Raw genomic sequence first — 23295 nt, 5'->3', positions numbered from 1 at the left:
TAGTAAGTGTTTCCCTGAGTTCTGTGAGCATTATAGCAAATTACTGAACCTGAGGAGGGGGTCGTGGAAACCACCCGTTTGTAGCCAAGTTGGACAGAGGGGTGGATAACTTGGGAATCCACTACTCGTGATTGGTGTCTGAAGTGGGAGCAGTCTTGAGGGACTGAGCCCTTAACCTGTGGGATCTAACACTAACTCCAAGTAGACAGTGTCAGAATTGAATTGGATTGTAGGGACACCCAGCTGGTATCAGAGAATTGGCCAATGTGGGAAAAACATCCACACTTCTGGTCACACAAACATCATGAGTAGCAGAGTGTAAAAAGAAACAGGGTTTTTCCTTTTTATACCTTAATGCTACTCAGCAGTAAAAAGGGGCAAGCTACTGATACATTAAAAAACATTAAGGAACCTCAAAAACATTGCACTAAGTGAAAGAAACCAGACACAAAACCGTACTGTATTAATCTGTTTATATGAAATCTCTAGAAAAGGCAAAACTAAAGACACAGAAAGTATATCAGTGTTTGCCTGGGGTTGAAAGCAGGAATTGATTGTAAACAGGTAAGAGTAAACTTTTGGGGGTGAGGAAGGTGTTTTAAAATAGGATTGTGGTGATGGTTGCACAACTGCATAAATTTACTAAAAACAGGATATTCCCTGGCAGTCCAGTGGTTAGGACTCGGTGCTTTCACTGCCGAGGGCCTGGGTTCAGTCCCTGGTCGGGGAACTAAGATCCTGTAAGCCTCGCGGCGAGGCCAAAAAAAATTTTTTTTACTAAAAATAATAACATTGTCCATTTATAATCGATGAATTTTATAGTATTAAATTATAACTCAATAAAACTGTTTTGAAAGGGTTTGGATGTTACAGCACTGTCAAATCACTATAAAAGAGTTTCTAGGGACTTCCCTGGCGGTCCAGTGGTTGGGACTTCACCTTCCAATACAGGGGGTGCTGGTTCAATCCCTGGTCGGGGAGCTAAGATCCCATATGCCTCGTGGCCAAAAAAACAAAACATAAAACAGAAGCAATATTGTGATAAATTCAATAAAGACTTTAAAAATGGTCCACATCAAAAGGGGCTTCCCTGGTGGCGCAGTGGTTGAGAATCTGCCTGCCAATGCAGGGGACATGGGTTCGAGCCCTGGTCTGGGAAGATCCCACATGCTGCGGAGCAACTGGGCCCGTGAGCCACAATTACTGAGCCTGCGCGTCTGGAGCCTGTGCTCCGCAACAAGAGAGGCCGCGATGGTGAGAGGCCCGCGCACCGCGATGAAGAGCGGCCCCCACTTGCCGCAACTAGAGAAAGCCCTCGCACAGAAACGAAGACCCAACACAACCATAAATAAATAAATAAAAATTAAAAAAAAAAAAAGTGGTCCACATCAAAAAAAAAAAAACTTTCTAAACACTCTCCATTTTAAAATATTTCTCTAGTTCACAGATCATACTTTGAGAAGCACTGATCTAACTGACTTCTGCTAGGTGTTGGCTAAAAGGCTTGGAGCAATCAATAGCTGCAGCTGAAATTGACCTTAATTTAAGCCATACAAGTTTAACTCCACTAAATATTTCATTAAATAAGAAATTTACCAGTACTACTGATATAGGAAAATATGGAAACATGGTCTACTGTGGAATAAAAACATAACTCATTACAAAATGACACTTAGTAAATGAGTTGTCACTAGAGAACAGAAACTACCATAGTATCTATCTTTTTAATGTATTTTAACTAAGCTGATAAAGTCAGTATAATTATTTGGACTAATAAAACCCAAAACAATGAAATTTTAAATATATAAATGAATTAAATGAGATAGAATTTTATAAGTATTTTGTATTTTGGGGGGTTCAAATATCAGTTATATGTATGTATATATTTGTTTCAGAGAAAGTCCTAACAACATATAAGCTTTCTTTTGTTTCAACTAAGTGTAAATCTAGGCTATGTTCAATCGAAATTTGTTAGCACTTAATGCCTTTGATGTGATCTAAAATTTATATTCATTTTACAGCAACTGGATAGCAGTTATAGAAAGCAATGATACTTTTTTATAGCTCTGGAACAACACAGGCATGAAATAAACAAAGACTCTATAGTTTTTAAAAGGTCAAAGCAATCTGAAGTTAACTTTTTTAGGAAAAATTAAATGCTAAACTTTTTAGATGAAATTTTAAAAACTTTTCAGTTGATAAATCTCACTCCACAGAAGAGTTCAGCTTCTTTAGTAATCTAACCATTCCTTAGATCTCAGATTTTCTTTATACAGGTTTTCTATACAATGAAACTACAGCTTTCAAAACCACAAGCAGCTCTGGTGTATTGTTTTCTTATAATGAGATTTTTGATTTGGCCAGTCAAAATTAAGTTTAAAAGCATTTCCTTCAACCTAAATGTCCATCAACAGATGAATGGATAAAAAAGATGTGATACACACACACACACACACACACACACACACACACACACACAATGGAATACTACTCAGCCATAAAAAAAGAATGAAATAATGTCATTTGCAGCAACATGGATGGACCTAGAGATTATCATACTAAGTAAAGTAAGTCAGAGAAAGACAAATAGCATATGATATCACTTATATGTAGAATCTAAAAAAATGATACAATGAACTTATTTACAAAACAAAAAAGACTCACATACATAGAAAACTAACTTATGGTTACCAAAGGGGATAGTGGTGGGGAGAGATAAATTAGGAGTTTGGGATTAACAGATACACACTACTATACCTATAAAACAGGTAAACAACAGGACCTAATTATAGCACAGGGAACTATACTCAACATCTTATAACAACCTAATGGAAAAGAATAGTGGGTGTGCGTGTGCATGTGTCTGTATATACCTGAATCACTTTGCTGTACACTTGACACTAACACAACATTGTAAATAAACTATACTCAATTAAAAAAAATTTTTTTTAAACATTTCCTTCATATTTAACACGTGAGACCTGGGTCCACAGCTTTGTTTTGAATTAAAAAACATTGACTTTAAATTGAAAATTAAATTGAGTGAGGGGAAAAAAATCCAGGATAGCTATGGTCATTCTTTTAACAAACATATTCCAGTTATGTGTGACAGTTCTAGTGCTATGTATCCCTTTACATTTTCGCAGCTATTCTTGGAAAGCTGAAAAAGTGACTTCATAGTCTTTGTTGTCCCTTCCTCCTTATAACTACTCTTGATATTTCTCGACTCTTTGCAACTTATATTTTACTTTATACAAAAAGCTAGAGTCATAATCCCGGAAGGAAAGCTAAAGAAGGAATCGATGACTAGAAGCAATTACTCTTGCTTCATTTCCTGCCTCCGAAGAAACATCAACTCACAGGATATAAAATATCCTGTAGTAAGTTATCTCCTACCCCTTATAACATATGTTCACTCTCCAAAAAGTGCACTTTCAAGATGCATTTGGCTTTCTTAAAAGTATATTAATAAGTTTATAAGAGTAGAAAAGGAACTGTTATATGAATTAATTCCCAAACTAGTAACACAAAAAGCTATAATCTAATATCCACAAATCCTTAGGTAGTTAAAGGCACAACAGATAAAGCTGTGAATGTTCCATACTCTTCTAAAATTAATTGCAGTCATGACAGAAAGATAAGTTATAACTATCAGTAGTACTGCACTAGGTGAGGAAAAGCATAACATCACTCAAAACACTCAAATCTATGTACAGATAGAAATGGTGATCATTACTCCACAACTATGCTTTTAACAATTTATGCCCACATGGAATCTTACCCTTCTGGTTTTGTTTCCTGGACATTTCAGGTTTTTTTAATCTCAAAAAATACAGAAGAAAAGTATCCTTTTGCCTTGTCTTGGTTCTGATTGTAGTGATCTCTGATTTAAAAACAGGCAACAGAAGGCTGTAGTTGGAGGTGATAAATATAAAAATCCTGGTTATTCGAAATTCTGTTCACTAGCTGTTGGTCTCCTTTTCTTCTCTCGTATCAACTTCTTGTCAGGAAATATCATTGCAGACATTCATGTCTCTTTTTCCAGGGAGATTCTGGGGGGAAAACACACACACACACATATTCACTATTACAGTAACAGTTGTACAAAATTTCTAAGAGATATCCACAGGCTTTATTTTATACTTTTTCTAAATGAAACTAGTTATTAAAAGAAAGTACTCTAGAAAGAATACAGTTGTAAAAAGCAATATTTTAATTAACACAACATTTTAAATCAACTATACTTCAATTTAAAAAAAAAGTTTCTCAAAAAATAAGAAATCACTGTAAACCTTAAAAAAAAGGCAATATTTTGCTCTTTAAGAAACTTTAATCTTAGAATCAAACCATCTTCTTAGTTCAGAAAGCATGTTTTCTTATTCTTCTTAGCTTGTATCTAACTCAAAATCTTATCCCCAACCTAAATGTCCATAAAAAGGAACGTAATAGGTGGATGGACCTAGAGTCTGCCATACAGAGTGAAGTAAGTCAGAAAGAGAAAAACAAATACCGTATGCTAATGCACATATATGAAGTCTAAAAAAACGGTACTGATGAACCTAGTGGCAGGGCAGGAATAAAGATGCAGATGTAGAGAATGGACTTGAGGACGTGGAGGGGGGAAGGGGAAGCTGGGACAAAGTGTGAGAGTAGCACTGACATAAATACACTACCAAATGTAAAATGGATAGCTAGTGGGAAGCTGCTGCATCGCACAGGGAGATCAGCTCGATGCTTTGTGACCACCTAGAGGGGTGGGATAGGGATGGTGGGAGGGAGATGCAAGAGGGAGGGGACATGGGGATATATGTATACTTATAGCTGATTCACTTTGTTGTGCAGAAGAAACTAACACAACATTGTAAAGCAATTATACTCCAATAAGATATAAAAAAAAATCTTATCCCCATCTCTGCTTCACAGACTAAAATAATTACTTCTTATCATTCCCTAAGATCTCTCTTACCACCTGCTCTTCCTGTCCAAATCAAGGGTCTTTTCTCTTCTTCTAGAATTTCCTTTATCTAACCGCTCCTCAGGTTTCCCAGCTCACATATAGTTGCAAGACACTTAGGGTGGGGAGGGGGTGAGTGGGGAGAGGAGAGGATAAGGGGAATTTAACTTAATAAGGAAAACTGAAACATCAAAATTTGGATTAGTCAATACTACAGAAAGCTTTTATAAGTTGCAAAGATAACAAATGTTTTTTTTTCCATATTACTGAACATTTAAAAAATACATGCCCAGGGACTTCCCTGGTGGGGCAGTGGTTAAGAATCCGCCTGCCAATGCAGGGGACATGGGTTCAAGCCCTGGTCTGGGAAGATCCCACATACCACTGAGCAAATAAGTCCACACGCCACAACTACAGAGCCTGCGCTCTAGAGCCCACGAACCACAACTACTGAGCCTGTGTGCCACAACTACTGAAGCCCGTGTGCCACAACTACTGAAGCCCACGTGCCTAGAGCCCGTGCTCCACAACAAGAGAAGCCACCGCAGTGAGAAGCCCACGCACCACAACCAAGAGTAGCTCCCGCTTGCTGCAACTAGAGAAAGCCTGTGTGCAGCAACGAAGACCCAACGCAGCCAAATAATAAATAAATAAATAAATAAATAAATAAAAATACATGTCCAAGATTTCTGGGTAAAGAAAGCAGGAGGAGGATCATAGAACTCTTATACCTGGACACCTGATAGGATAAACATTTTACAAAATGCAACCCAAGAAGGAAATGAGAGTGACCTTATATGAAATACTTTCCAATGTGGAAGGAGGAGAATGAAAGGGATAGTCATGGGTAAGTTTAAAAAAAAAAAATCCATCAAGAGTAAGAGCCTCTTAGGGCATTCCCTGGTGGTCCAGTGGTTAGGACTCTGCGCTTTCACTGTCATGGGCCCAGGTTCAATCACTGATCAGGGAATTGAGATCCTGCAAGCCGCACAGTGTGGAAAAAAACCCACAAAACTCTATAAACCACTATGGGACCTCAGGAAAAGGAGGCTGAACCTCTGGGGCTTGCCATCTTCCAGGGCATTAAGCCACATTGGGAGAATCTGCCAAAGCTTATGTTAATACATGGAATTTACCACTGGATAAAGGAGGCCTGATAGAAAACATTTTATGAGATTTTAGAAAAAAGAACAGAATTCAAATCATCAAAAATGATTAAACTCTTCAATGGCAAGCTCTTCTCTACCTTCATGCCCTTAGCTTGAAAAAAGGATGAAAGCAACAATCAACCACTAACCATAGTTGATAAGCAAGATTGGGTGGGGATAGGTCTCAAATTAGGTGGGAAACATATCAAGGATATTTCAACAATCTCTGTCAAACAAAAGGTATAAACAGAACTGTTCCACATAAAACATAAAGAAGATCAATAAAAATGACACAGCAACTATCAAATCTCCAATAACAAAAGAGAAAGACAATGAGAGAGAAGAAATTACTACGCAGCAGATGAAGAATCCAACCTGGAAAACAATCTAATCCCGCAAAACCAAAAGAGATTCTCCCTTGAATACTTATTTGAATACTTCAAATAAGAATTTAGATACAGGGCTTCCCTGGTGGCGCAGTGGTTAAGAATCTGCCTGGCAATGCTGGGGACATGGGTTCGAGCCCTGGTCTGCAAAGATCCCACATGCCACGGAGCAACTAAGCCCGTGCGCCACAACTACTGAGCCCACGCTCTAGAGCCCGTGAGCCACAACTACTGAGCCCTCATGCCACAACTGCTGAAGCCCGCACGCCTACAGCCCGTGCTCCACAAAAAGAGAAGCCACTGCAATGAGAAGCCCACGCACCACAACGAAGAGTAGCTCCCACTCACCGCAACTAGAGAAAGCCCGCGCGCAGCAATGAAGACTCAATGCGGCCAAAAAAATAAATAAATAAAACAAATAAATTAAAAAAAAAGAATTTAGATACAATAAAATAAGAGCTAGGAAATAAGTGAAAGAATGAATAAGAATAGGGGCTTCCCTGGTGGCGCAGTGGTTAAGAATCCGCCTGCCAATGCAGGGGACACAGGTTCGAGCCCTAGTCCCCACATGCCGCGGAGCAACTAAACCCACGTACCACAACTACTGAGCCTGTGCTCTACAGCCCGCGAGTCACAACTACTGAGCCCGCGTGCCACAACTACTGAAGCACGCGTGCCTAGAGCCCGTGCTCCGCAACAAGAGAAGCCACCACAGTGAGAAGCCCACACACCGCAATGAAGAGTAGCCCCCGCTTGCCGCAACTAGAGAAAGCCCTCGCACAGCAACAAAGACCCAATGCAGCCAAAAATAAATAAATAAATAAATTTATTTAAAAAAAAAAAAGAATGAATAAGATTAAATAGAATGAAAAGAAAGATGTCTGCAAAACTGAAGAAAACCTGAAAAACAAAACACCACAATTAAAGATTCAATAAGATGTCAGAAACAGCAAGGAAAAGAACAGATACAGAGAAAACAGAATGAATGGAGTGGAGAAAGGCTTTCAGAATTTAAAAAAAAAACAAAAACATATTAAAGCAATTAGAAGATAATATTAGAACATAAAAATGATCCAATCTAAGGATAATTAGAATAAATATAACAGACTCAAAAAACATAGGACTCAATAAAGGGAACAGAAAAAACATTCACAGATAATATACAGGAAAATTCCCTTAAAACAAGGGACCAGTATCATTCACTCCCCACTGCCAATCCATCAGAAGAAATCCTATCTGTTCTACCTTTTGCATACACCAGAACTGGACCGCTTCTTACCTTCTCCACTTGCTACCACCCTTGTCTAAGCCACAATCATTTCTGACCTGCATTGCTATAATCAAGACTGTAATAGTCTCCTAACTGGCATCCTAAGCCTTCTATTCTGCCACTCTCTGGCTTCTATTTCACATGGCTGCTTTTAAAATTATAAGACATTATGTCCCAACTCCACTGTTCAAAGCCCTCCAGCAGCTCCCCATTTCATTCAAGGTAAAAGCCAGAGCCCTTAGAGTGGCCTAAAAGGTCTTATCTGCTCTAACACTCTGTCCCCATCCTTGCTTTATCTCTCTGACCTCACGTCCTACTACTCTTCCTCTCAGGTACTCCACACCAGCCACACTGGCCTCCTTACTGTCCCTTTTATAACTTAAGATATGTTCTCACCTTAAGGCCCTTAAGGTGTTGCCTCTGCCAGGAATGTTCTTCCCCTAGATATCTACATGGAATACTTCCTCACCTCCTTGAGGTCTTTTCTCAAATGTTCCCTTCTCTGTGGTTATTCATGAGAAACTACTGAACTTAGGGTAAGAACAGAGAGAGTCTGTGGCATTATTGCCTAAAGCTACTCCCATCCCCAGAGGTCAGTGGGAAAGGTAGTTCTACCAAGGTGGCGAAAGCCATGAAAACCAGCAGCTTCACTGACAGAGAGGGCTGACTTGATTTAAAGCAAAGCACAGAACAACCCCATGCCTATCCGCATTGTCAGTAAGAGTTTGCATTCTTGGTGGCAAATGAAAAAGCAAGACCAAGGGCTCAGCTAGCCTGAGGTTGCTGTCATAGTGCAAGCAATGGACCAGCAGACTAGACAGAAATTAAAAAAGGGAATCTGGAAACGAAACTTAAGGGACCTTGATAAATGCTCTACACATCCGCACTGGAGAGATTGGAAAAGGGTCCACCAGGAGCCTGCATACACAGGCAGAAAAGACACAAAAGGGCCCAGTGGAAAGTAAAATTTAGGGCAGACTTTTAAACTGTCTGAACTTTGAAGGAGCCTCCCCAACACACACAAAGATCAGGAGAGAGAGGAAGCCTTACTGGCTCAAGGTGTTTAGCACAATCTTTGACCAATCATTAACTGACCACTAAGCAATGCAGACACAGGTGTCACTCCAGGAAGCCAAACTTAAAAATTAAAATAGAAATTAAAAAAACAAAAACAAAACTGAGCAGATATCAGCAGTCACACACCAAGGAGAAAGATTCTACAGATTGAGTCCAGGCAAGTTACTTAAAAAACAACAATAATAACAAAGCAACAACAACCCTCAAAAGGGAAAAAAATCAGAATCCAAAATTGCTACAACATATTATGTAAAATGTCCACAGTTTCAACAAAAATTTATGAGATGTAAAGATGCAAGAAAGTGTGACCAAAACTGAGAAGGGAAAAAAGACCCCATGTGATTGCAAACATTCCTGTGTAGGCTCAATGCCAGACTTAGCAAACACAGACTTCAAAGTGCTTTAAAAGACTAAAAAAATTATATGACAATGCCTTAAACAAACAGAAAATCTCAACAAAAAGACAGAAATCATAAAAAAGAGCCAAATGGAACTCTAGAGTTGAATACTAGAGCAGAATAAAAAATAAACCTGAAGAAAGAGCAATAGAAATTATCTAATCTGAAGAGAGAGAAAAGAATAAAGAAAAACAGAGCCTTAAAGACCTGTGGAACAAGTGTACCAACATACACGAATTAGGAGTTCCAGAAGAAGTGGAGAGAAAGGATAGAAAGTGACCAAAAACAATACAAACTGATTTTTTAAATTAATCTACACATTAAGAAGCTCAATGAAAAAAAAAAAAAAAAAGCTCAATGAACCACAACTACAAAAACACAGAAATCCATACCTAGACATATAGTAAAATTGATGAAAGCCCAAACAGAAAATCTTGGGAGTAGTAAGAAAAAAAACAACCCATCATTTACAGGGAAGCAAAGATATAACTAGTGGCTAACTTCTCATCAGAAACAAGGGAGGCTAGAAGGCAGCGAGATGACATATTCAAAATGCTGAAAGGAAATACTGTCAAGCAAGAATTCTGTATCCAGAGAGCTAAACTGTCTTTCAAAAATGAAGGTGAAGTCTATTTATCTCTTGTAAAAATAAAATACGGTGTGTGTGTGTGTGAAAAAAAAAAAAATGAAGGTGAAATAAAGACATCCCCAATAACTTAGAGAATCCACTGACACCAGCTGGTAACTTGAACCTACACAAAGAAATGAAGAGCACTGGAAAAAGTAAATATATGGGTAAATATAAAAGAATGCGTTTTAAAAATTTTATTCTCTCATGCAGAGTGAAGTAAGAAAGAGAAAAACAAATATCGTATATTAACGCATATATGTGGAATCTGAAAAAAATTGGTATAGATGATCTTAATTACAAAGCAGAAACAGAGACCCAGACGTAGAGAACAAACGTATGGATACCAAGGGGCAAGTGGGGGCGGGGGGTTGGATGAATTGGGAAATTGAGACTGACTATTGATAGTATGTATAAAATAGATAAGTAATGAGAACCTACTGTACAGCACAGGGAACTCTACTCAATGCTCTGTGGTGACCTAAATGAGAAGGAAATCCAACAAAGAGGGCATATATATATATATATATATATATATATATATATATATATATATATATATATACACACACATGTATAGCTGATTCACTTCGCTGTACAGTATAAACTAACACAATATTGTAAAGCAATTATACTCCAATAAAAAAAGAATAAAAAATTATTCTCTTAAATTATTTAAAAGACAAGATTGTATAAAGCAGTAATAACAACACTGTATTGTTGGGTTTGTAACAAATATAGATAATATATACAAAATAACTGCACAAAAGAGGGGGAAAGACAAGCTATTTATAGAATTAAACTAGTACTAATCTAAAGTAGACTGTGGGGACTTAACCTGGTGGTACAGTGGTTAAGAATCCGCCTAACAATGCAGGGGACACAGGTTCGATCCCTGGTCCGGGAAGATCCCACATGCCGCAGAGCAACTAAGCCCGCGAGCCACAACTACTGAAGCCCGTGCGCCTAGAGCCCGTGCTCCACAGCAAGAGAAGCCACCACAATGAGAAGCCTGGGCGCCGCAACAAAGAGTAGCCCCCGCTCGCCGCAACTAGAGAAAGCCCACATGCAGCAAATGAAGATCCAATGCGGCCAAAAAAACCACAAAAAACACCAGTATTGTATTGGCATAAAGACTGACATTTAGATAAATGGAATAGAATACAGAGCCCAGAAATAAACTGTCACATGTATGGTCAAATAATTTTTAACAAAGGCACCAAGACCACTCAGTGGGGAAAGAATAGTCTCTCCAACAAATGATGTTTGGAAAACTGGATATCTACATGCAAAAGAATGAAGCTGGACCCATCACTTACACCATATACAAAAGCCAGCTCAAAATGGATTAAAGACCTAAACATAAGATCTAAAACTCCTAGAAGAAAACACAGAGGAAAAGCTTCATGACGTTGAATTTGGCAATGATTTCTTGAATATGACACCAAAAGCACAGTTAAAAAAGCAAAAATAGACAAACAGGACCATGTGAACATTAAAAACTTCTGTACATCAAAGGAAATAATCAACAGAGTGAAAAAGCAATCTATGGAATGGGAGAAAATATTTGTAAATCATATATCTGATAAGAGGTTAATATCCAGAAGATATAAAGAACCCCTACAACTTAACAACAGAAAAATAAATGACCAACTTAAAAATGGGCAAAGAACTTGAACAGACATTCTCCAAAGGAGATATGCAAATGGCCAAAAAACACATGAAAAGATGCTTAACATCACTCATCATTAGAGAAACACAAATCAAAACCACAATGAGATGTCATCTCATACCCATTAGGATGGCTGCTACCAAAACCAACAACAACACAAACACACACACACACACACAAAACCCAGAAAATAAGTGTTGCTGAGGATGTGGAGAAATTGGAACTCTTGTGCACTATTGGTGGGAATATAAAATGGTGTAGCCACTATAGAAAATAATATGAAGCTTCCTCAAAATTTAAAAATAGAACTACCATAAGATGCAGCAATCCCACCTCTGGGTATATATCCAAAAGAAATGAAAGCAGGATGTCGAAGAAATATTTGCACATCCACGTTCACCATAGCACTATCTATCAATATAATAGACAAGAGGTGGAAACGACCCAAATGTCCATTGATGGATGACTGGATAAACAAAATGTGGCATATACATACAATGGAATATTATTTGGCCTTTAAAAAGAAGGAAATCTTGATACATGCCACGATGTAAATGAACCCTGAGGACATTATGCTAAATGAAGTTTCAGTCATAAAAAAGAAAAATATTGTAAGATTCCACTTACATGAGGTATCTAAAGTAGTGAAATTCACAGAAACAGAAAGTAGAATGGTGGATGCCAGAGGCTGTAGGGAGAGGGAAGTGGGATATTGTGATTTCATAGGTACAGGCATACCTTGGAGATACTCCAGGTTCAGTTCCAGACCACCGCAATAAAGTGAACATCGCAATAAAGCAAGTCACAGAAATATTTTTGGTTTCCCAGTGCATATAAAAGTTATGTTTACACTATAGTCTATTAAGTGTGCGATAGCATTATGTCTAAAAAAAGTACATACCTTAATTTAAAAAGACTTTATTGCTAAAAGAATGTTAACCATCATCTGATAATGCAAGATTGCCACAAACCTTCAATTTGTAAAAAAAAAAAAAAAAAAAAAGCAATTATCTGCGAAGTGTAATAAAGTAGAACACAATAAAACAGAGTATGCCTATAATTTCAGTACTGTTGTGTCTCAGGGAATAGGGAGGCCTGAAGAGAGGGAGAGACAGGGGAATGGCCAGTTGGTGGAGCAATCAGAACACACACAACATTTATCCATTAAATTTGCCTCCCATATGGGCGTGGTTTGTGGCGCTCCAAAACAATTACAGTCGTAACATCAAAAATCACTGATCACAGATCACCCTAACAAATACAGTAGGGTGAGCGCCCTCGCCAGACTGGTTAAAGGCGCACCGGTCGTGCGCGCCGCTGGAGGGGCGCCATGAGACCTGAGATGGCGGCCAGAGCCCGGGAGGCGCAGCGACTCGTCTGTCACTGCCCTGGGGACGGTCCCCAGGGACCACCGCCACCTCGAGGGCCCAAGAGCCAAACGTCATGGAGACCAACACCATGGATACTGAGCCCACCAGAACTGGAAGCGAGACTTAAAATGCATGAACTGGGGTACTGTGTCCGACTCATCTTTCCATCTTGGGATATGTCACAGTGCTTGGGCCATCATGACAACAGTAAGAGGAAGGGGAGCTTATCAAATACTGTTAAGCTTGAGCCTGGAGGAGACCAACAAACCTCTGGATCGAAGGGGGGGCCTTTGGGTTTCAGCATCCTGTAAGACTTTATTTACCTCTTTCTAAGCGTCAAGAGTATCTGCAGGGCTTCCCTGGTGGCGCAGTGGTTGAGAATCCGCCTGCCAATGCAGGGGACACGGGTTCGAGCCCTGGTCTGGGAAGATCCCACATGCCGCGGAGCAACTAGGCCCGTGAGCCACAATTGCTGAGCCTGCGCATCTGGAGCCTGTGCTCCGCAACAAGAGAGGCCGCGATAGTGAGAGGCCCGTGCACCGCGATGAAGAGTGGCCCCCACTTGCCGCAACTAGAGAAAGCCCTCGCACAGAAACGAAGACCCAACACAGCCATAAATAAATAAACAAATAAAGAAAAAATAAAGAAAGCCAGAGCAAAAGGGAGTGTTATTGTAACTTGAAAAAAAAAAAAAAAAAAAAAAAAAAGAGTATCTGCAGAGTTCCAGGGAGAAGGTGCTGGCCAGTCTCCCTGCGCAAGCCACCATTCACCTCTACAGTGATGGGTCAGATTCAGATGAGGAGCAGGAAGAAGAAACCCAGCCCTCTGACCTTCAGTGCCAGGAGGCCGAAGACAGCCTAGGAGGAAAGGGCAGAGACCGGCTGACAAACCCAGGACGGCAACCCGGAGGGCGCGGTGGCCTTGGTGGTAAGGGTCTGCTCCCCAACCCTGAATCTCCGGAGGATGCTGGGTGCCCTTCATCCCAATAAGTCTGTCTCTCCTACACCAGACCCACCTCACATGTGCCCTGCGGGACAGCCCTTGGGGACAGCCTCGCCAGGACACTTTGCCTTTCAACTGGGTATACAAGGACTTGACTTTGTCTGGCCAGCACCTCACTCTGGCAAAGACTCAGCTTTTACTCATCCTTCTACTAGTGATTCTTTGTGCCTCATTTATACCTTTGAGAAAGGATTCTAGGACCAAGAGGTTTGTGTCCACATGGGTTGTTATCAGGTGGGGCCAACTTTCAAAGCACGTTCAGCAATGTCACTGTGCCGATCAAATGACAAATTAGTCCATATCGATTAATAACTCACCCACGCCTCTCACTTAACCTGAGACCCTTTATTTGGCTATTTCCATTTTTGTAAAAATGATTCAGATATTGTCCAAGGTTGATGTGGTTGCTTAGTGGCATTCTGAAAAAAAAATTTATTTATGAAAAACACACGAACACACTGAATAATTTCCATAAAAGTAACAAAAATAAAAAGACAAGGATTTGGGTGGGGGGACCATTCTGGATAAAAACATATATGATTCTTGTCTAAGGGCTGTGTGTATGAATAGAGAGACAAGCTTTAACTCTTAGTTGGGGACTGCTTTGGGCTTATTACTTGAATAGAATAACACTGTTTTCAATCAAGGTACCTAATGTAATATTATTTTCAGCTTTTTATATTTTGATGACCAAGTGAGTGTATTCGTCAAGGTTTTTTACTTTACTATTTTACATTTGGTTGTCTTCCCAGTTTCTACCTGAAATAAATATTTTGAGAGACAAAAAAACCAAATACAGTAAAAATGAAAATGTTTGAAATATTGGGAGAATTCTCACAATGTGACACAGAGACACAAAGTGAGCAATGCTGCTGGAAAAATGGCACTGAGAGATTTGCTTAATGCAGGGTTGCCACGAACCTTCAATTTGTAAAAAAATGCAATATCTGCAAAGTGCAATAAAGCAAAGTGCAATAAAATGAAGGGATGCCTGCAGAAAGTTTCCATTTTACAAGACAAAAAATTTCTAGAGATCTGCTCAACAACTATGTAAATATACTTAACACTACTGACCTGTACATTTAAAAATGGCTAAGACGGTAAATTTTATATTACGTATTTTAATTTTTTTCTTAATTTTCAGGAATATACTGATTTGGAAAAAAAAAGAAAAAGAGATGAAAAATGTTAAACGTGGATGGATTAGCATAAATCCATCACTACTCATGGAAATCCAAGCCAAAGCACATACTCCACTGAGGTTGAATATATAGCCTTAGTGTAGATGCAGTATAGCGAGTGGATAAGTGAGGGCTTAAAAGCCAGACTGCCTGGGTTCCCATCCCAGCTCCACCATCTCCTAGCTAAATGACTACAAGCAAGCTACTTACCTTCTCTGTGTCTCCATTTCTTTAGCTGTAAGATGCAAATAATGCTAGCATCTTCCTCACAGGACTGTTACATGGTTTAAATGAGTTCATACAGATGTAGCACTTAAAAGAATGCCTGACACTTATTGACAACCAGTCAATAAACATTGGCTGATATTAACTGCAATGAAAGATGTGTCTCCTAAAACTAAAAGGTTTTAAGAATCATAGATTATACAAGTTACTTAACAAAAACTAATGGGAACTTTACCAAGACTATGGGTTACTAGCAGTAGGTCATAATTTCAGGTATTGTTAGAGCTTTAGAATGGCAACTCCATCAAATTTAGATGATGTACAATTAGGAAATCAGAATGATCCAAAGTACTCTAAAGAAATAGCGGGTATAATTTTCAAGTCTTGGGGTATATAACTTTTCACACTGGCATGCATTATAAGGACCTGACAACACTAGCAAATAAAAGGTAAATTGGGCTGTACACAAAGGTACTTATAGTTATTTTAAATTGAAAACACAGATTGTTACAAAATGTACCTATGAATAGAACCAGGGAAAAAGGAAGGACGGGTGAGGAAGGAAGGAAACATAAGAAAACTAAATGCTCATCTTCCATAATAGGATTGCCCCTAAAAAGATTAAAAAGTCAGTACAGCCGGTGCTATGAAGAAATATGGAGTTTAACACCAGAATAAATGCTCGTAATTACCCATGGACAGCTAGACTAGGGAATCGTGGGGGAGAGGGCAGAGAAAGCAGAAGACTTTTTAAAAAAAATTATTATAAGCTTTGTGACACTATTTGACTTTTTTTAAAAATAAATTTATTTATTTTATTTATTTTTATTTTTGGCTGTGTTGGGTCTTTGTTGCTGCGCGCTGGCTTTCTCTAGTTGCAGTGAGCGGGGGCTACTCTTCGTTGCGGTGGCTTCTCTTGTTGTGGAGCACGGGCTCTAGGCGTGCGGGCTTCCGTAGTTGCAGCACTTGGGCTCAGTAGTTGTGACTCGTGGACTCTAGAGCGCAGGCTCAGTAGTTGTGGCGCACAGGCTTAGTTGCTCCGTGGCATGTAGGATCTTCCCGGACCAGGGCTCCAACCCTTGTCCCCTGCATTGACAGGCGGATGCTTAACCACTGCGCCACGAGGGAAGCTCACTAATTGACTTCATATACCATGTACAGTCCAGTCCTCCATATCTGCAGTTTCTGCATTCTCGGATTCAACCAACCGAAATCAAAAATATTCAAGGGAAAAAAAATCCAAAAAGTTCCAAAAAGAAAAACTTGATTTTGCTACACGCCAGCAACTATTTACATAACATTTACATTGTATTGGGTATTATAAGTAATCTAGAGATGATTTAAAATATACAGGAGGAAATGTTTAGGTTATATGCAAATACTATGCCATTTTATATAAAGGGACTTGAGCATCTGCAGATCTTAGTATCTGTGGGGGGTCTTGGAACCAGTCCTCAGCAGATACTGAGGGAGGACTATACGTTTATACTTAGATTAAAAAATACTTAGCTTATTTTATGCACTTTGAAACTACTAAAACACTGTTTTTTACCCTGACAAATGTCCAAAATGATTACACACACTGGTAGTAAGACTATGGAGAAAACAGGCTACCTCACATCTAAGTGAGAATGTAAATTTGTACAATACCTATGAAAAACAACTAGACAGTAGTTATCAAGATTTTAAATACAGGCACTTCCCTGGTGGCGCAGTGGTTGAGAATCCGCCTGCCAATGCAGGGGACACGGATTTGATTCCTGGTCTGGGAAGATCCCACATGCCGCGAAGCAACTAAGCCTGTGCGCCACAACTGCTGAGCCTGCACTCTAGAGCCCATGAGCCACAACTACTGAGCCCAAGTAGCCACAACTACTGAAGCCCATGCTCCACAACAAGAGAAGCCACCACAATGAGAAGCCCACGCACCACAACGAAGCGTAGACCCCGCTCGCTGCAACTACAGAAAGCCCAGGCGTAGCAGCGAAGACCCAACACAGCCAAAAATAAATAAATAAATAAATTTATACCAAAAAAAAAAAATTTTAAATACATATACTATTTGACCCAGCAAAATAATTTCTAGGAATTTACCCTACAAGCATATCTGCAAATGTGTGGAAAGGTATGTTCAAGGTTATCAAATGAAACAATATTTATTAGAGCAAAAGATTGGAAACAACCTAACTGTCCATCAATGGAACACTAGTTTAATGAATTATGAATAATTTATTCATACAGTGAGATACTATGCAAATGTTTCTGAGGAAAGAGAACGTTCTTTTACGTATTGATATGATATATTGTTAAATGAATATGATGGGGAGAATATATTTATACTATCATATATACATAAATATTGTATATCTGGAAGGATAAACAAGAAACTAGCAACAGTGATGATCCGTTGAGGAATGGAAACTGAAAAAATAGGAAACTAGGGTAAGAAAGACTTTTCAATCGGCCTTTTTCTATTTTGGCATTGGAACCATACAAGCATCTTATCTATTCAAAAAAATTGTAATACTTTTTTTAAAAAAGATCCCTTCCTAGTAAATTAAACGAAAGCTGAAAACCCTCAGTTGAACCTAAATAATATTTGTTTCAACTTAGAAATCCAATCAACGGGTTCAAGAAATGTGTCAGTAAGAACCTACAAACACTAACTTCTAGACCTACAGAATAATAACCAAAAACAAGAAAATGGGGAGTTCCAAATAAAAATATTTTCCCTGACTTTTAAAGGTTTTGGTTATGAGAAAGTAACCAAGAGTTCTTATTCCACAATATCATCAGTTTGCCAATAATTATTCTCATTAGCTTTATAAAGGAATATGAAAAAGGAGAAGAAAAAAAAGAAAAAGGAGAGAGACCCAAAGTAATGCAATGATATATTCTAAAAAATAATTAGGAGCAAAGGAGATGATTTCCTTAGGTCAAAAAGGTGAATGTGAGACATTTCCATAAGTCTGTTTTCTCAACAAAGTCTTTATTCGTTGGCACTAACTTTCCAATCCATATGTCATTCTAACCCCAAAACTCCCATAATTATAAGGTCTGATCACCACTAATTTTATTTTGGAAAATAGAATTTTCATTTAGAAAAACCAATAAATTCCTTTTTTAAAATATAAACCTTGAATTGGAACAACACAGAATTGGAAATTGGAACAAAACAGAATTTCTGGAAATTTAAAATACATTCTAAGTGGAAAATCAGAAACCATGTGATAGCACAACTCCTCTTACTACTATTAAAAGACACAGGACCCTGCAAATTGCTTAACATTAGCCATCAGTGGCAGCCGTAAGTGTGGGAGTAGAGGGGGCTCAAAAGGAGCAGAGCAGGGATACATACAAGTTTGTCTTTTCCTATTTCACTGCTAGCTGCCTGGTGAGTTGTCTGTACCCTCCTTCTCACGCAGGTGGCTGTCACCCAAGCCCAATCAAGCCAAATTATCCTCAGCTGTATAAATCCTTCAATAATGGCTTTAAACAATACTGATCATTTAATCCTCACCCCCTCCACACACATATAAACTCCATTCCTCCCATCTCCCCAAAGCACAGATGCACAAACAGCACAAGGGAATGGAGGCAGCTATTAGGCAAAAAACAAAATAAGGCAATTAAGAGCTATATTCACTGATTCTAATCCATAAAGGGAAATTTCATGCATATAGAAAAAGTGATTTCTAATACACTTTCTAAATTAAAAAAATTATTAACTGATCAATTAATAAGTATTTAAGATAAATTACTATGTGCCAATACTTGACACATACTAAAACATGGATAAACCTTGAGGACATTATGCTTAGTGAAATAAGCCAGTCACAAAAAAGACAAATACTATATGATTCTACTTATATGAGGTACTTAGAGTAGTCAAATTCATAGAGACAAAGTTGCCAGGTGCTGTGGGGTAGGAGAATGAGGAATTATTGTTTAATGGTACAGAGTTTCAACTTGGGGAGATGAAAAATTTCTGGAGATGAACGGTAGTGATAGTTGTACAACAATGTGAATGTACTTAACATCACTGAACTGTACACTTTAAACTAGTTAAAATGGTCAATTTTATGTTATGTGTATTTTACCATGATTTTTAAAAATTTTAATGCAATAAGAAAAAAAATTATGAGAGAAAAAAACTGATTGCTTGACCCAGCAAGAAACTCCTAAAAGAAGGGGGGAAAAAAAAGCACAAAAGCACAAATATCAATATTATCAATATCAGGAATTTTTTAAAAAAAGTATAGATCTTACAGACATTAAAATACAAGACAAAAATAGAGACAACCTTATGTCAATACATTTGAAAACGTAGGTAACAAATTTCTTAAAAAACACTGTTACCAAACACAGGCAAAAAATAGAAAATGTAAATAGTAACTATCTCTAAAAGTAACTGAGGTTATAATTTTAAATTCTCTCATAAGGAAAACGCTCTCATCTCTGATCTATTGATGATAGGAGTATAAATTGGTACAACTTCTTTGGAATATAGGCATTATTTTGTAAACTAGAACATTTATCAATCCTATGACCCAGAGATTACATTCCTAAGTACCAAGAGAAATTCTTGCTCATGGCACACCAGAAAACATGTAGAATTCGTAACAGTAAGAAATGGAAACAACCCAAATGTCATCAACAGGAAATGAATAAACTGTGATGAATCCACTAAATGAAGTATTATATGGCAGAGAAAAATGAGTCAACTATTACAACTGTACACAACAATATAGATAAATCTTAGCAATATAATGTAAAGCATTAAAAAAAGAAAGAAAAGAAAATCAATTCCCAGATTGCATACACATCATATTCTTTAAAAAAAAAAAAAACCTAAATACAACTAACACTAGACATATATTATTTAGACACACATATACACCTGATAAAACCATACGACCCAGCAATCCCACTACTGGGCATATACCCTGAGAAAACCATAATTCAAAAAGAGTCATGTACCAAAATGTTCATTGCAGCTCTATTTACAATAGCCAGGACATGGAAGCAACCTAAATGTCCATCATTGGATGAATGGATAAAGAAGATGTGGCACATATATACAATGGAATATTACTCAGCCATAAAAAGAAACGAAATGGAGTTATTTGTAGTGAGGTGGATGGAGTTAGTCTGTCATACAGAGTGAAGTAAGTCAGAAAGAGAAAAACAAATACAGTATGCTAACACATGTATATGGAATCTAAGGGAAAAAAAAAAAAGGTCATGAAGAACCTAGTGGCAAGACAGGAATAAAGACACAGATCTACTAGAGAATGGACTTGAGGATATGGGGAGAGGGAAGGGTAAGATGTGACAAAGTGAGAGAGTGGCATGGACATATATACACTACCAAACGTAAAATAGATAGCTAGTGGGAAGCAACCGCGTAGCACAGGGAGATCAGCTCTGTGCTTTGTGACCACCTAGAGGGGTGGGATAGGGAGAGTGGGAGGGAGGGAGATGCAAGAGGGATGAGATATGGGAACATATGTATATGTATAACTGATTCACTTTGTTGTAGCAATTATACTCCAATAAAGATGTTAAAAAAAAAAACAAAACTATTTTTTGAAAAGGCAATGGAAAGAGTAAAAAAAAAAAAATTAGAATAGTATTTACCTTGAAAGGCGAGAGGAGAACATGTAAGACTGTCAATATTCAATATTAAACTTCTCAGGTTAAATGGTGGGTTCATGAATATTCTATATGGTATTTTTTAAAACCAAATACACGACGTAAACAAAATGATAAAAATAAATACATAGTAAAGTTTTTTTTTAAAGGGCCATCGAGGGATGTGGAATAACTGATTCTCACACACTGCTAGTGGGAGTGTAAAAATCTATTTAGTAAAATCTACTAAGGCTGAACATAAGCATATCCTACAACCAGATGTCCTACTCCTAAGTATATGCTCAACAAAATGCATGTATATGTGCACCAGAGACATGTACGAGAATGTTTATAGCAGCACTATTTTTAAGAGTCCAAAACTAGAAACAAACCTAGACATCTATCAATGACAGAATGGATAAATAAATTGTGGTATATTTCCAGAACAGAATACTATATACCGCAATACAGAAAAAGAACGAGCTACTGACATAACATGGATCAATTTCAAAACCAATGCTAATGGACATATATACACTACCAAATGTAAAATAGATAGCTAGTAAGAAGCAGCCGCATAGCACAGGGAGATCAGCTCGGTGCTTTGTGTCGACCTAGAGGGGTGGGATAGGGAGGGTGGGAGGGAGACGCAAGATGGGGGAGATATGGGGATATATGTATATGTATATGTATAGCTGAATCACTTTGTTATAAAGCAGAAACTAACACACCACTGTAAAGCAATTATACTCCAATAAAGATGTTAAAAAAAAAAAAACAATGCTAAGAGAAAAATGTCAGATGCAAAAGAGTGTATGTTGTATGATTCCATTTATATGAAGTTCATACATAAGCCAAACTAATCGATAGTGATAGCGGTCACAATAGTAATGGGAAAGAAACTGGGTCAGGGTACAGGAAGGCTTCTAGGATCCTGGTACTATTCTATTATCATGATCTGAGTATTTATTATACAGGTCTGTTCACTGTGAAAAAATTCATCAAGTTGTACCCTTAAGCATTTTGCATTTTACTTTATGTATATTACATAAAACTTTAACAAAAAAGAAAATAAACTAAAGACATCCTTTTGCCTCTTAACGGTGCAATTTAACTGATACTCTTCATTCCCTCTGCCAGGCACTGACCAATATCCCTGGCTGAATACTGGCAGCTAACAGGTAACACTGACATTGGGGCATTTCTGCTCCCCCTATACTATACTGAGTCTGATGTATTTGTTCTCAAACCTACTTAATTCCAGTTGTGTCCATAATTACAATTACATGATTGTAATGAAATACTAAATACATTAATGAACTACGAATGTAAGAAAAGTTGCCATTTCTTTGAAAACTAAGTTGAAGGCTCTGGAAGACTGAGTATAAATCATTTGAAAAACCGTCCTCAACTTAAGTGTGGGTGAGACACATAAATAACCTTGGGGAAAAATTAGAAATCTAGGAGGAGTCTATACTCATTGCTTCAAGTCTTTAAGAGTTCTCACTCCACTTAGAAAAACTGTAATTGGAAGTTGTAAGCAATGCATCACGGGGTGCAATTAATGCCAAATAGATGAAGAACTCTCATCAGCAGACTCATAATATATCAAAAGGCTGGTGAACAAATGTACATTTATTTGTTTTAGGCAAAAATAAAATGCTTATGATATGTATGTATCATTTTTATATCTTGCTTTAACCAACTTTTTCAGTTAATAGTAAACTGTATAAGATTGGATGGTATTGAATAAGAAGACTTCTACTATAATCCAAGAAAGCTTGCTTTAATTACTTTTGGCAAACTAATACTATCTACTAGATAGATAAAGCTAAAATTTTAACTGTAGGGAATTCCCTGGAGGTCCAGTGGTTAGGACTCTGCACTTTCACTGCAGGGGGTATGGGTTCCATACCTAGTTGGGGAACTAAGATGCCACCAGACGCATGGCCAAAAAAAAAAAAAAAATTAACTGTAAACAAGTCTACTTATTAAAACGGCAAAAGAGAAATCAAATTCACCAAAGCTGAGATGCTATATTTAAAAGAATATGCCAGGACTTCCCTGGTGGTCCAGTGGTAAAGAATCCACCTTCCAATGCAGGGGACGGGGGTTCGATCCCTGGTCCAGGAACTAAGATCCCACATGCCATGTGCCGCAAACTACAGAGCCCACGTGCTCTGGAGCCCATGCACTGCAACTAGAGAGAGAAAACCCACACGCCACAACTAGAGAGAAGCCCGCGTGCCGCAACAAAAGATCCCTCATGCCACAACTAAGACCCAACACAAAGAAAAATAAATTAAATAAATAAATAAATAAATAAAATAAAAGAATATGCCTCTGGTGC

The 23295-nt window shown here is 38.1% G+C and overlaps 1 protein-coding gene across 4 annotated transcripts in view; it reads right to left on the bottom strand.

Annotated features, from left to right (window-relative positions):
* The window catches only part of SPATS2 (spermatogenesis associated serine rich 2), a 138950-nt gene that overhangs the window by 70108 nt on the left and 45547 nt on the right, over window positions 1–23295 (bottom strand). For 3 of the 4 annotated variants that reach the window (XM_036866745.1, XM_036866744.1, XM_036866743.1), the window contains one exon: window positions 3782–4052. The exons of the other annotated variant lie outside the window; for it this stretch is intronic. In XM_036866745.1, the coding sequence (XP_036722640.1) occupies window positions 3782–3806 (25 nt within the window). In that variant the 5' untranslated portion in view covers window positions 3807–4052. The remainder of the gene's footprint in view (window positions 1–3781; window positions 4053–23295) is intronic. 4 annotated transcript variants of the gene reach the window in all.

Source organism: Balaenoptera musculus, chromosome 10, assembly GCF_009873245.2.
Source record: "Balaenoptera musculus isolate JJ_BM4_2016_0621 chromosome 10, mBalMus1.pri.v3, whole genome shotgun sequence".
Lineage (NCBI taxonomy): Eukaryota > Metazoa > Chordata > Mammalia > Artiodactyla > Balaenopteridae > Balaenoptera > Balaenoptera musculus.
Note: the sequence above shows the minus strand (reverse complement) of the source record. Positions and strands in the feature narration are given on the sequence as shown.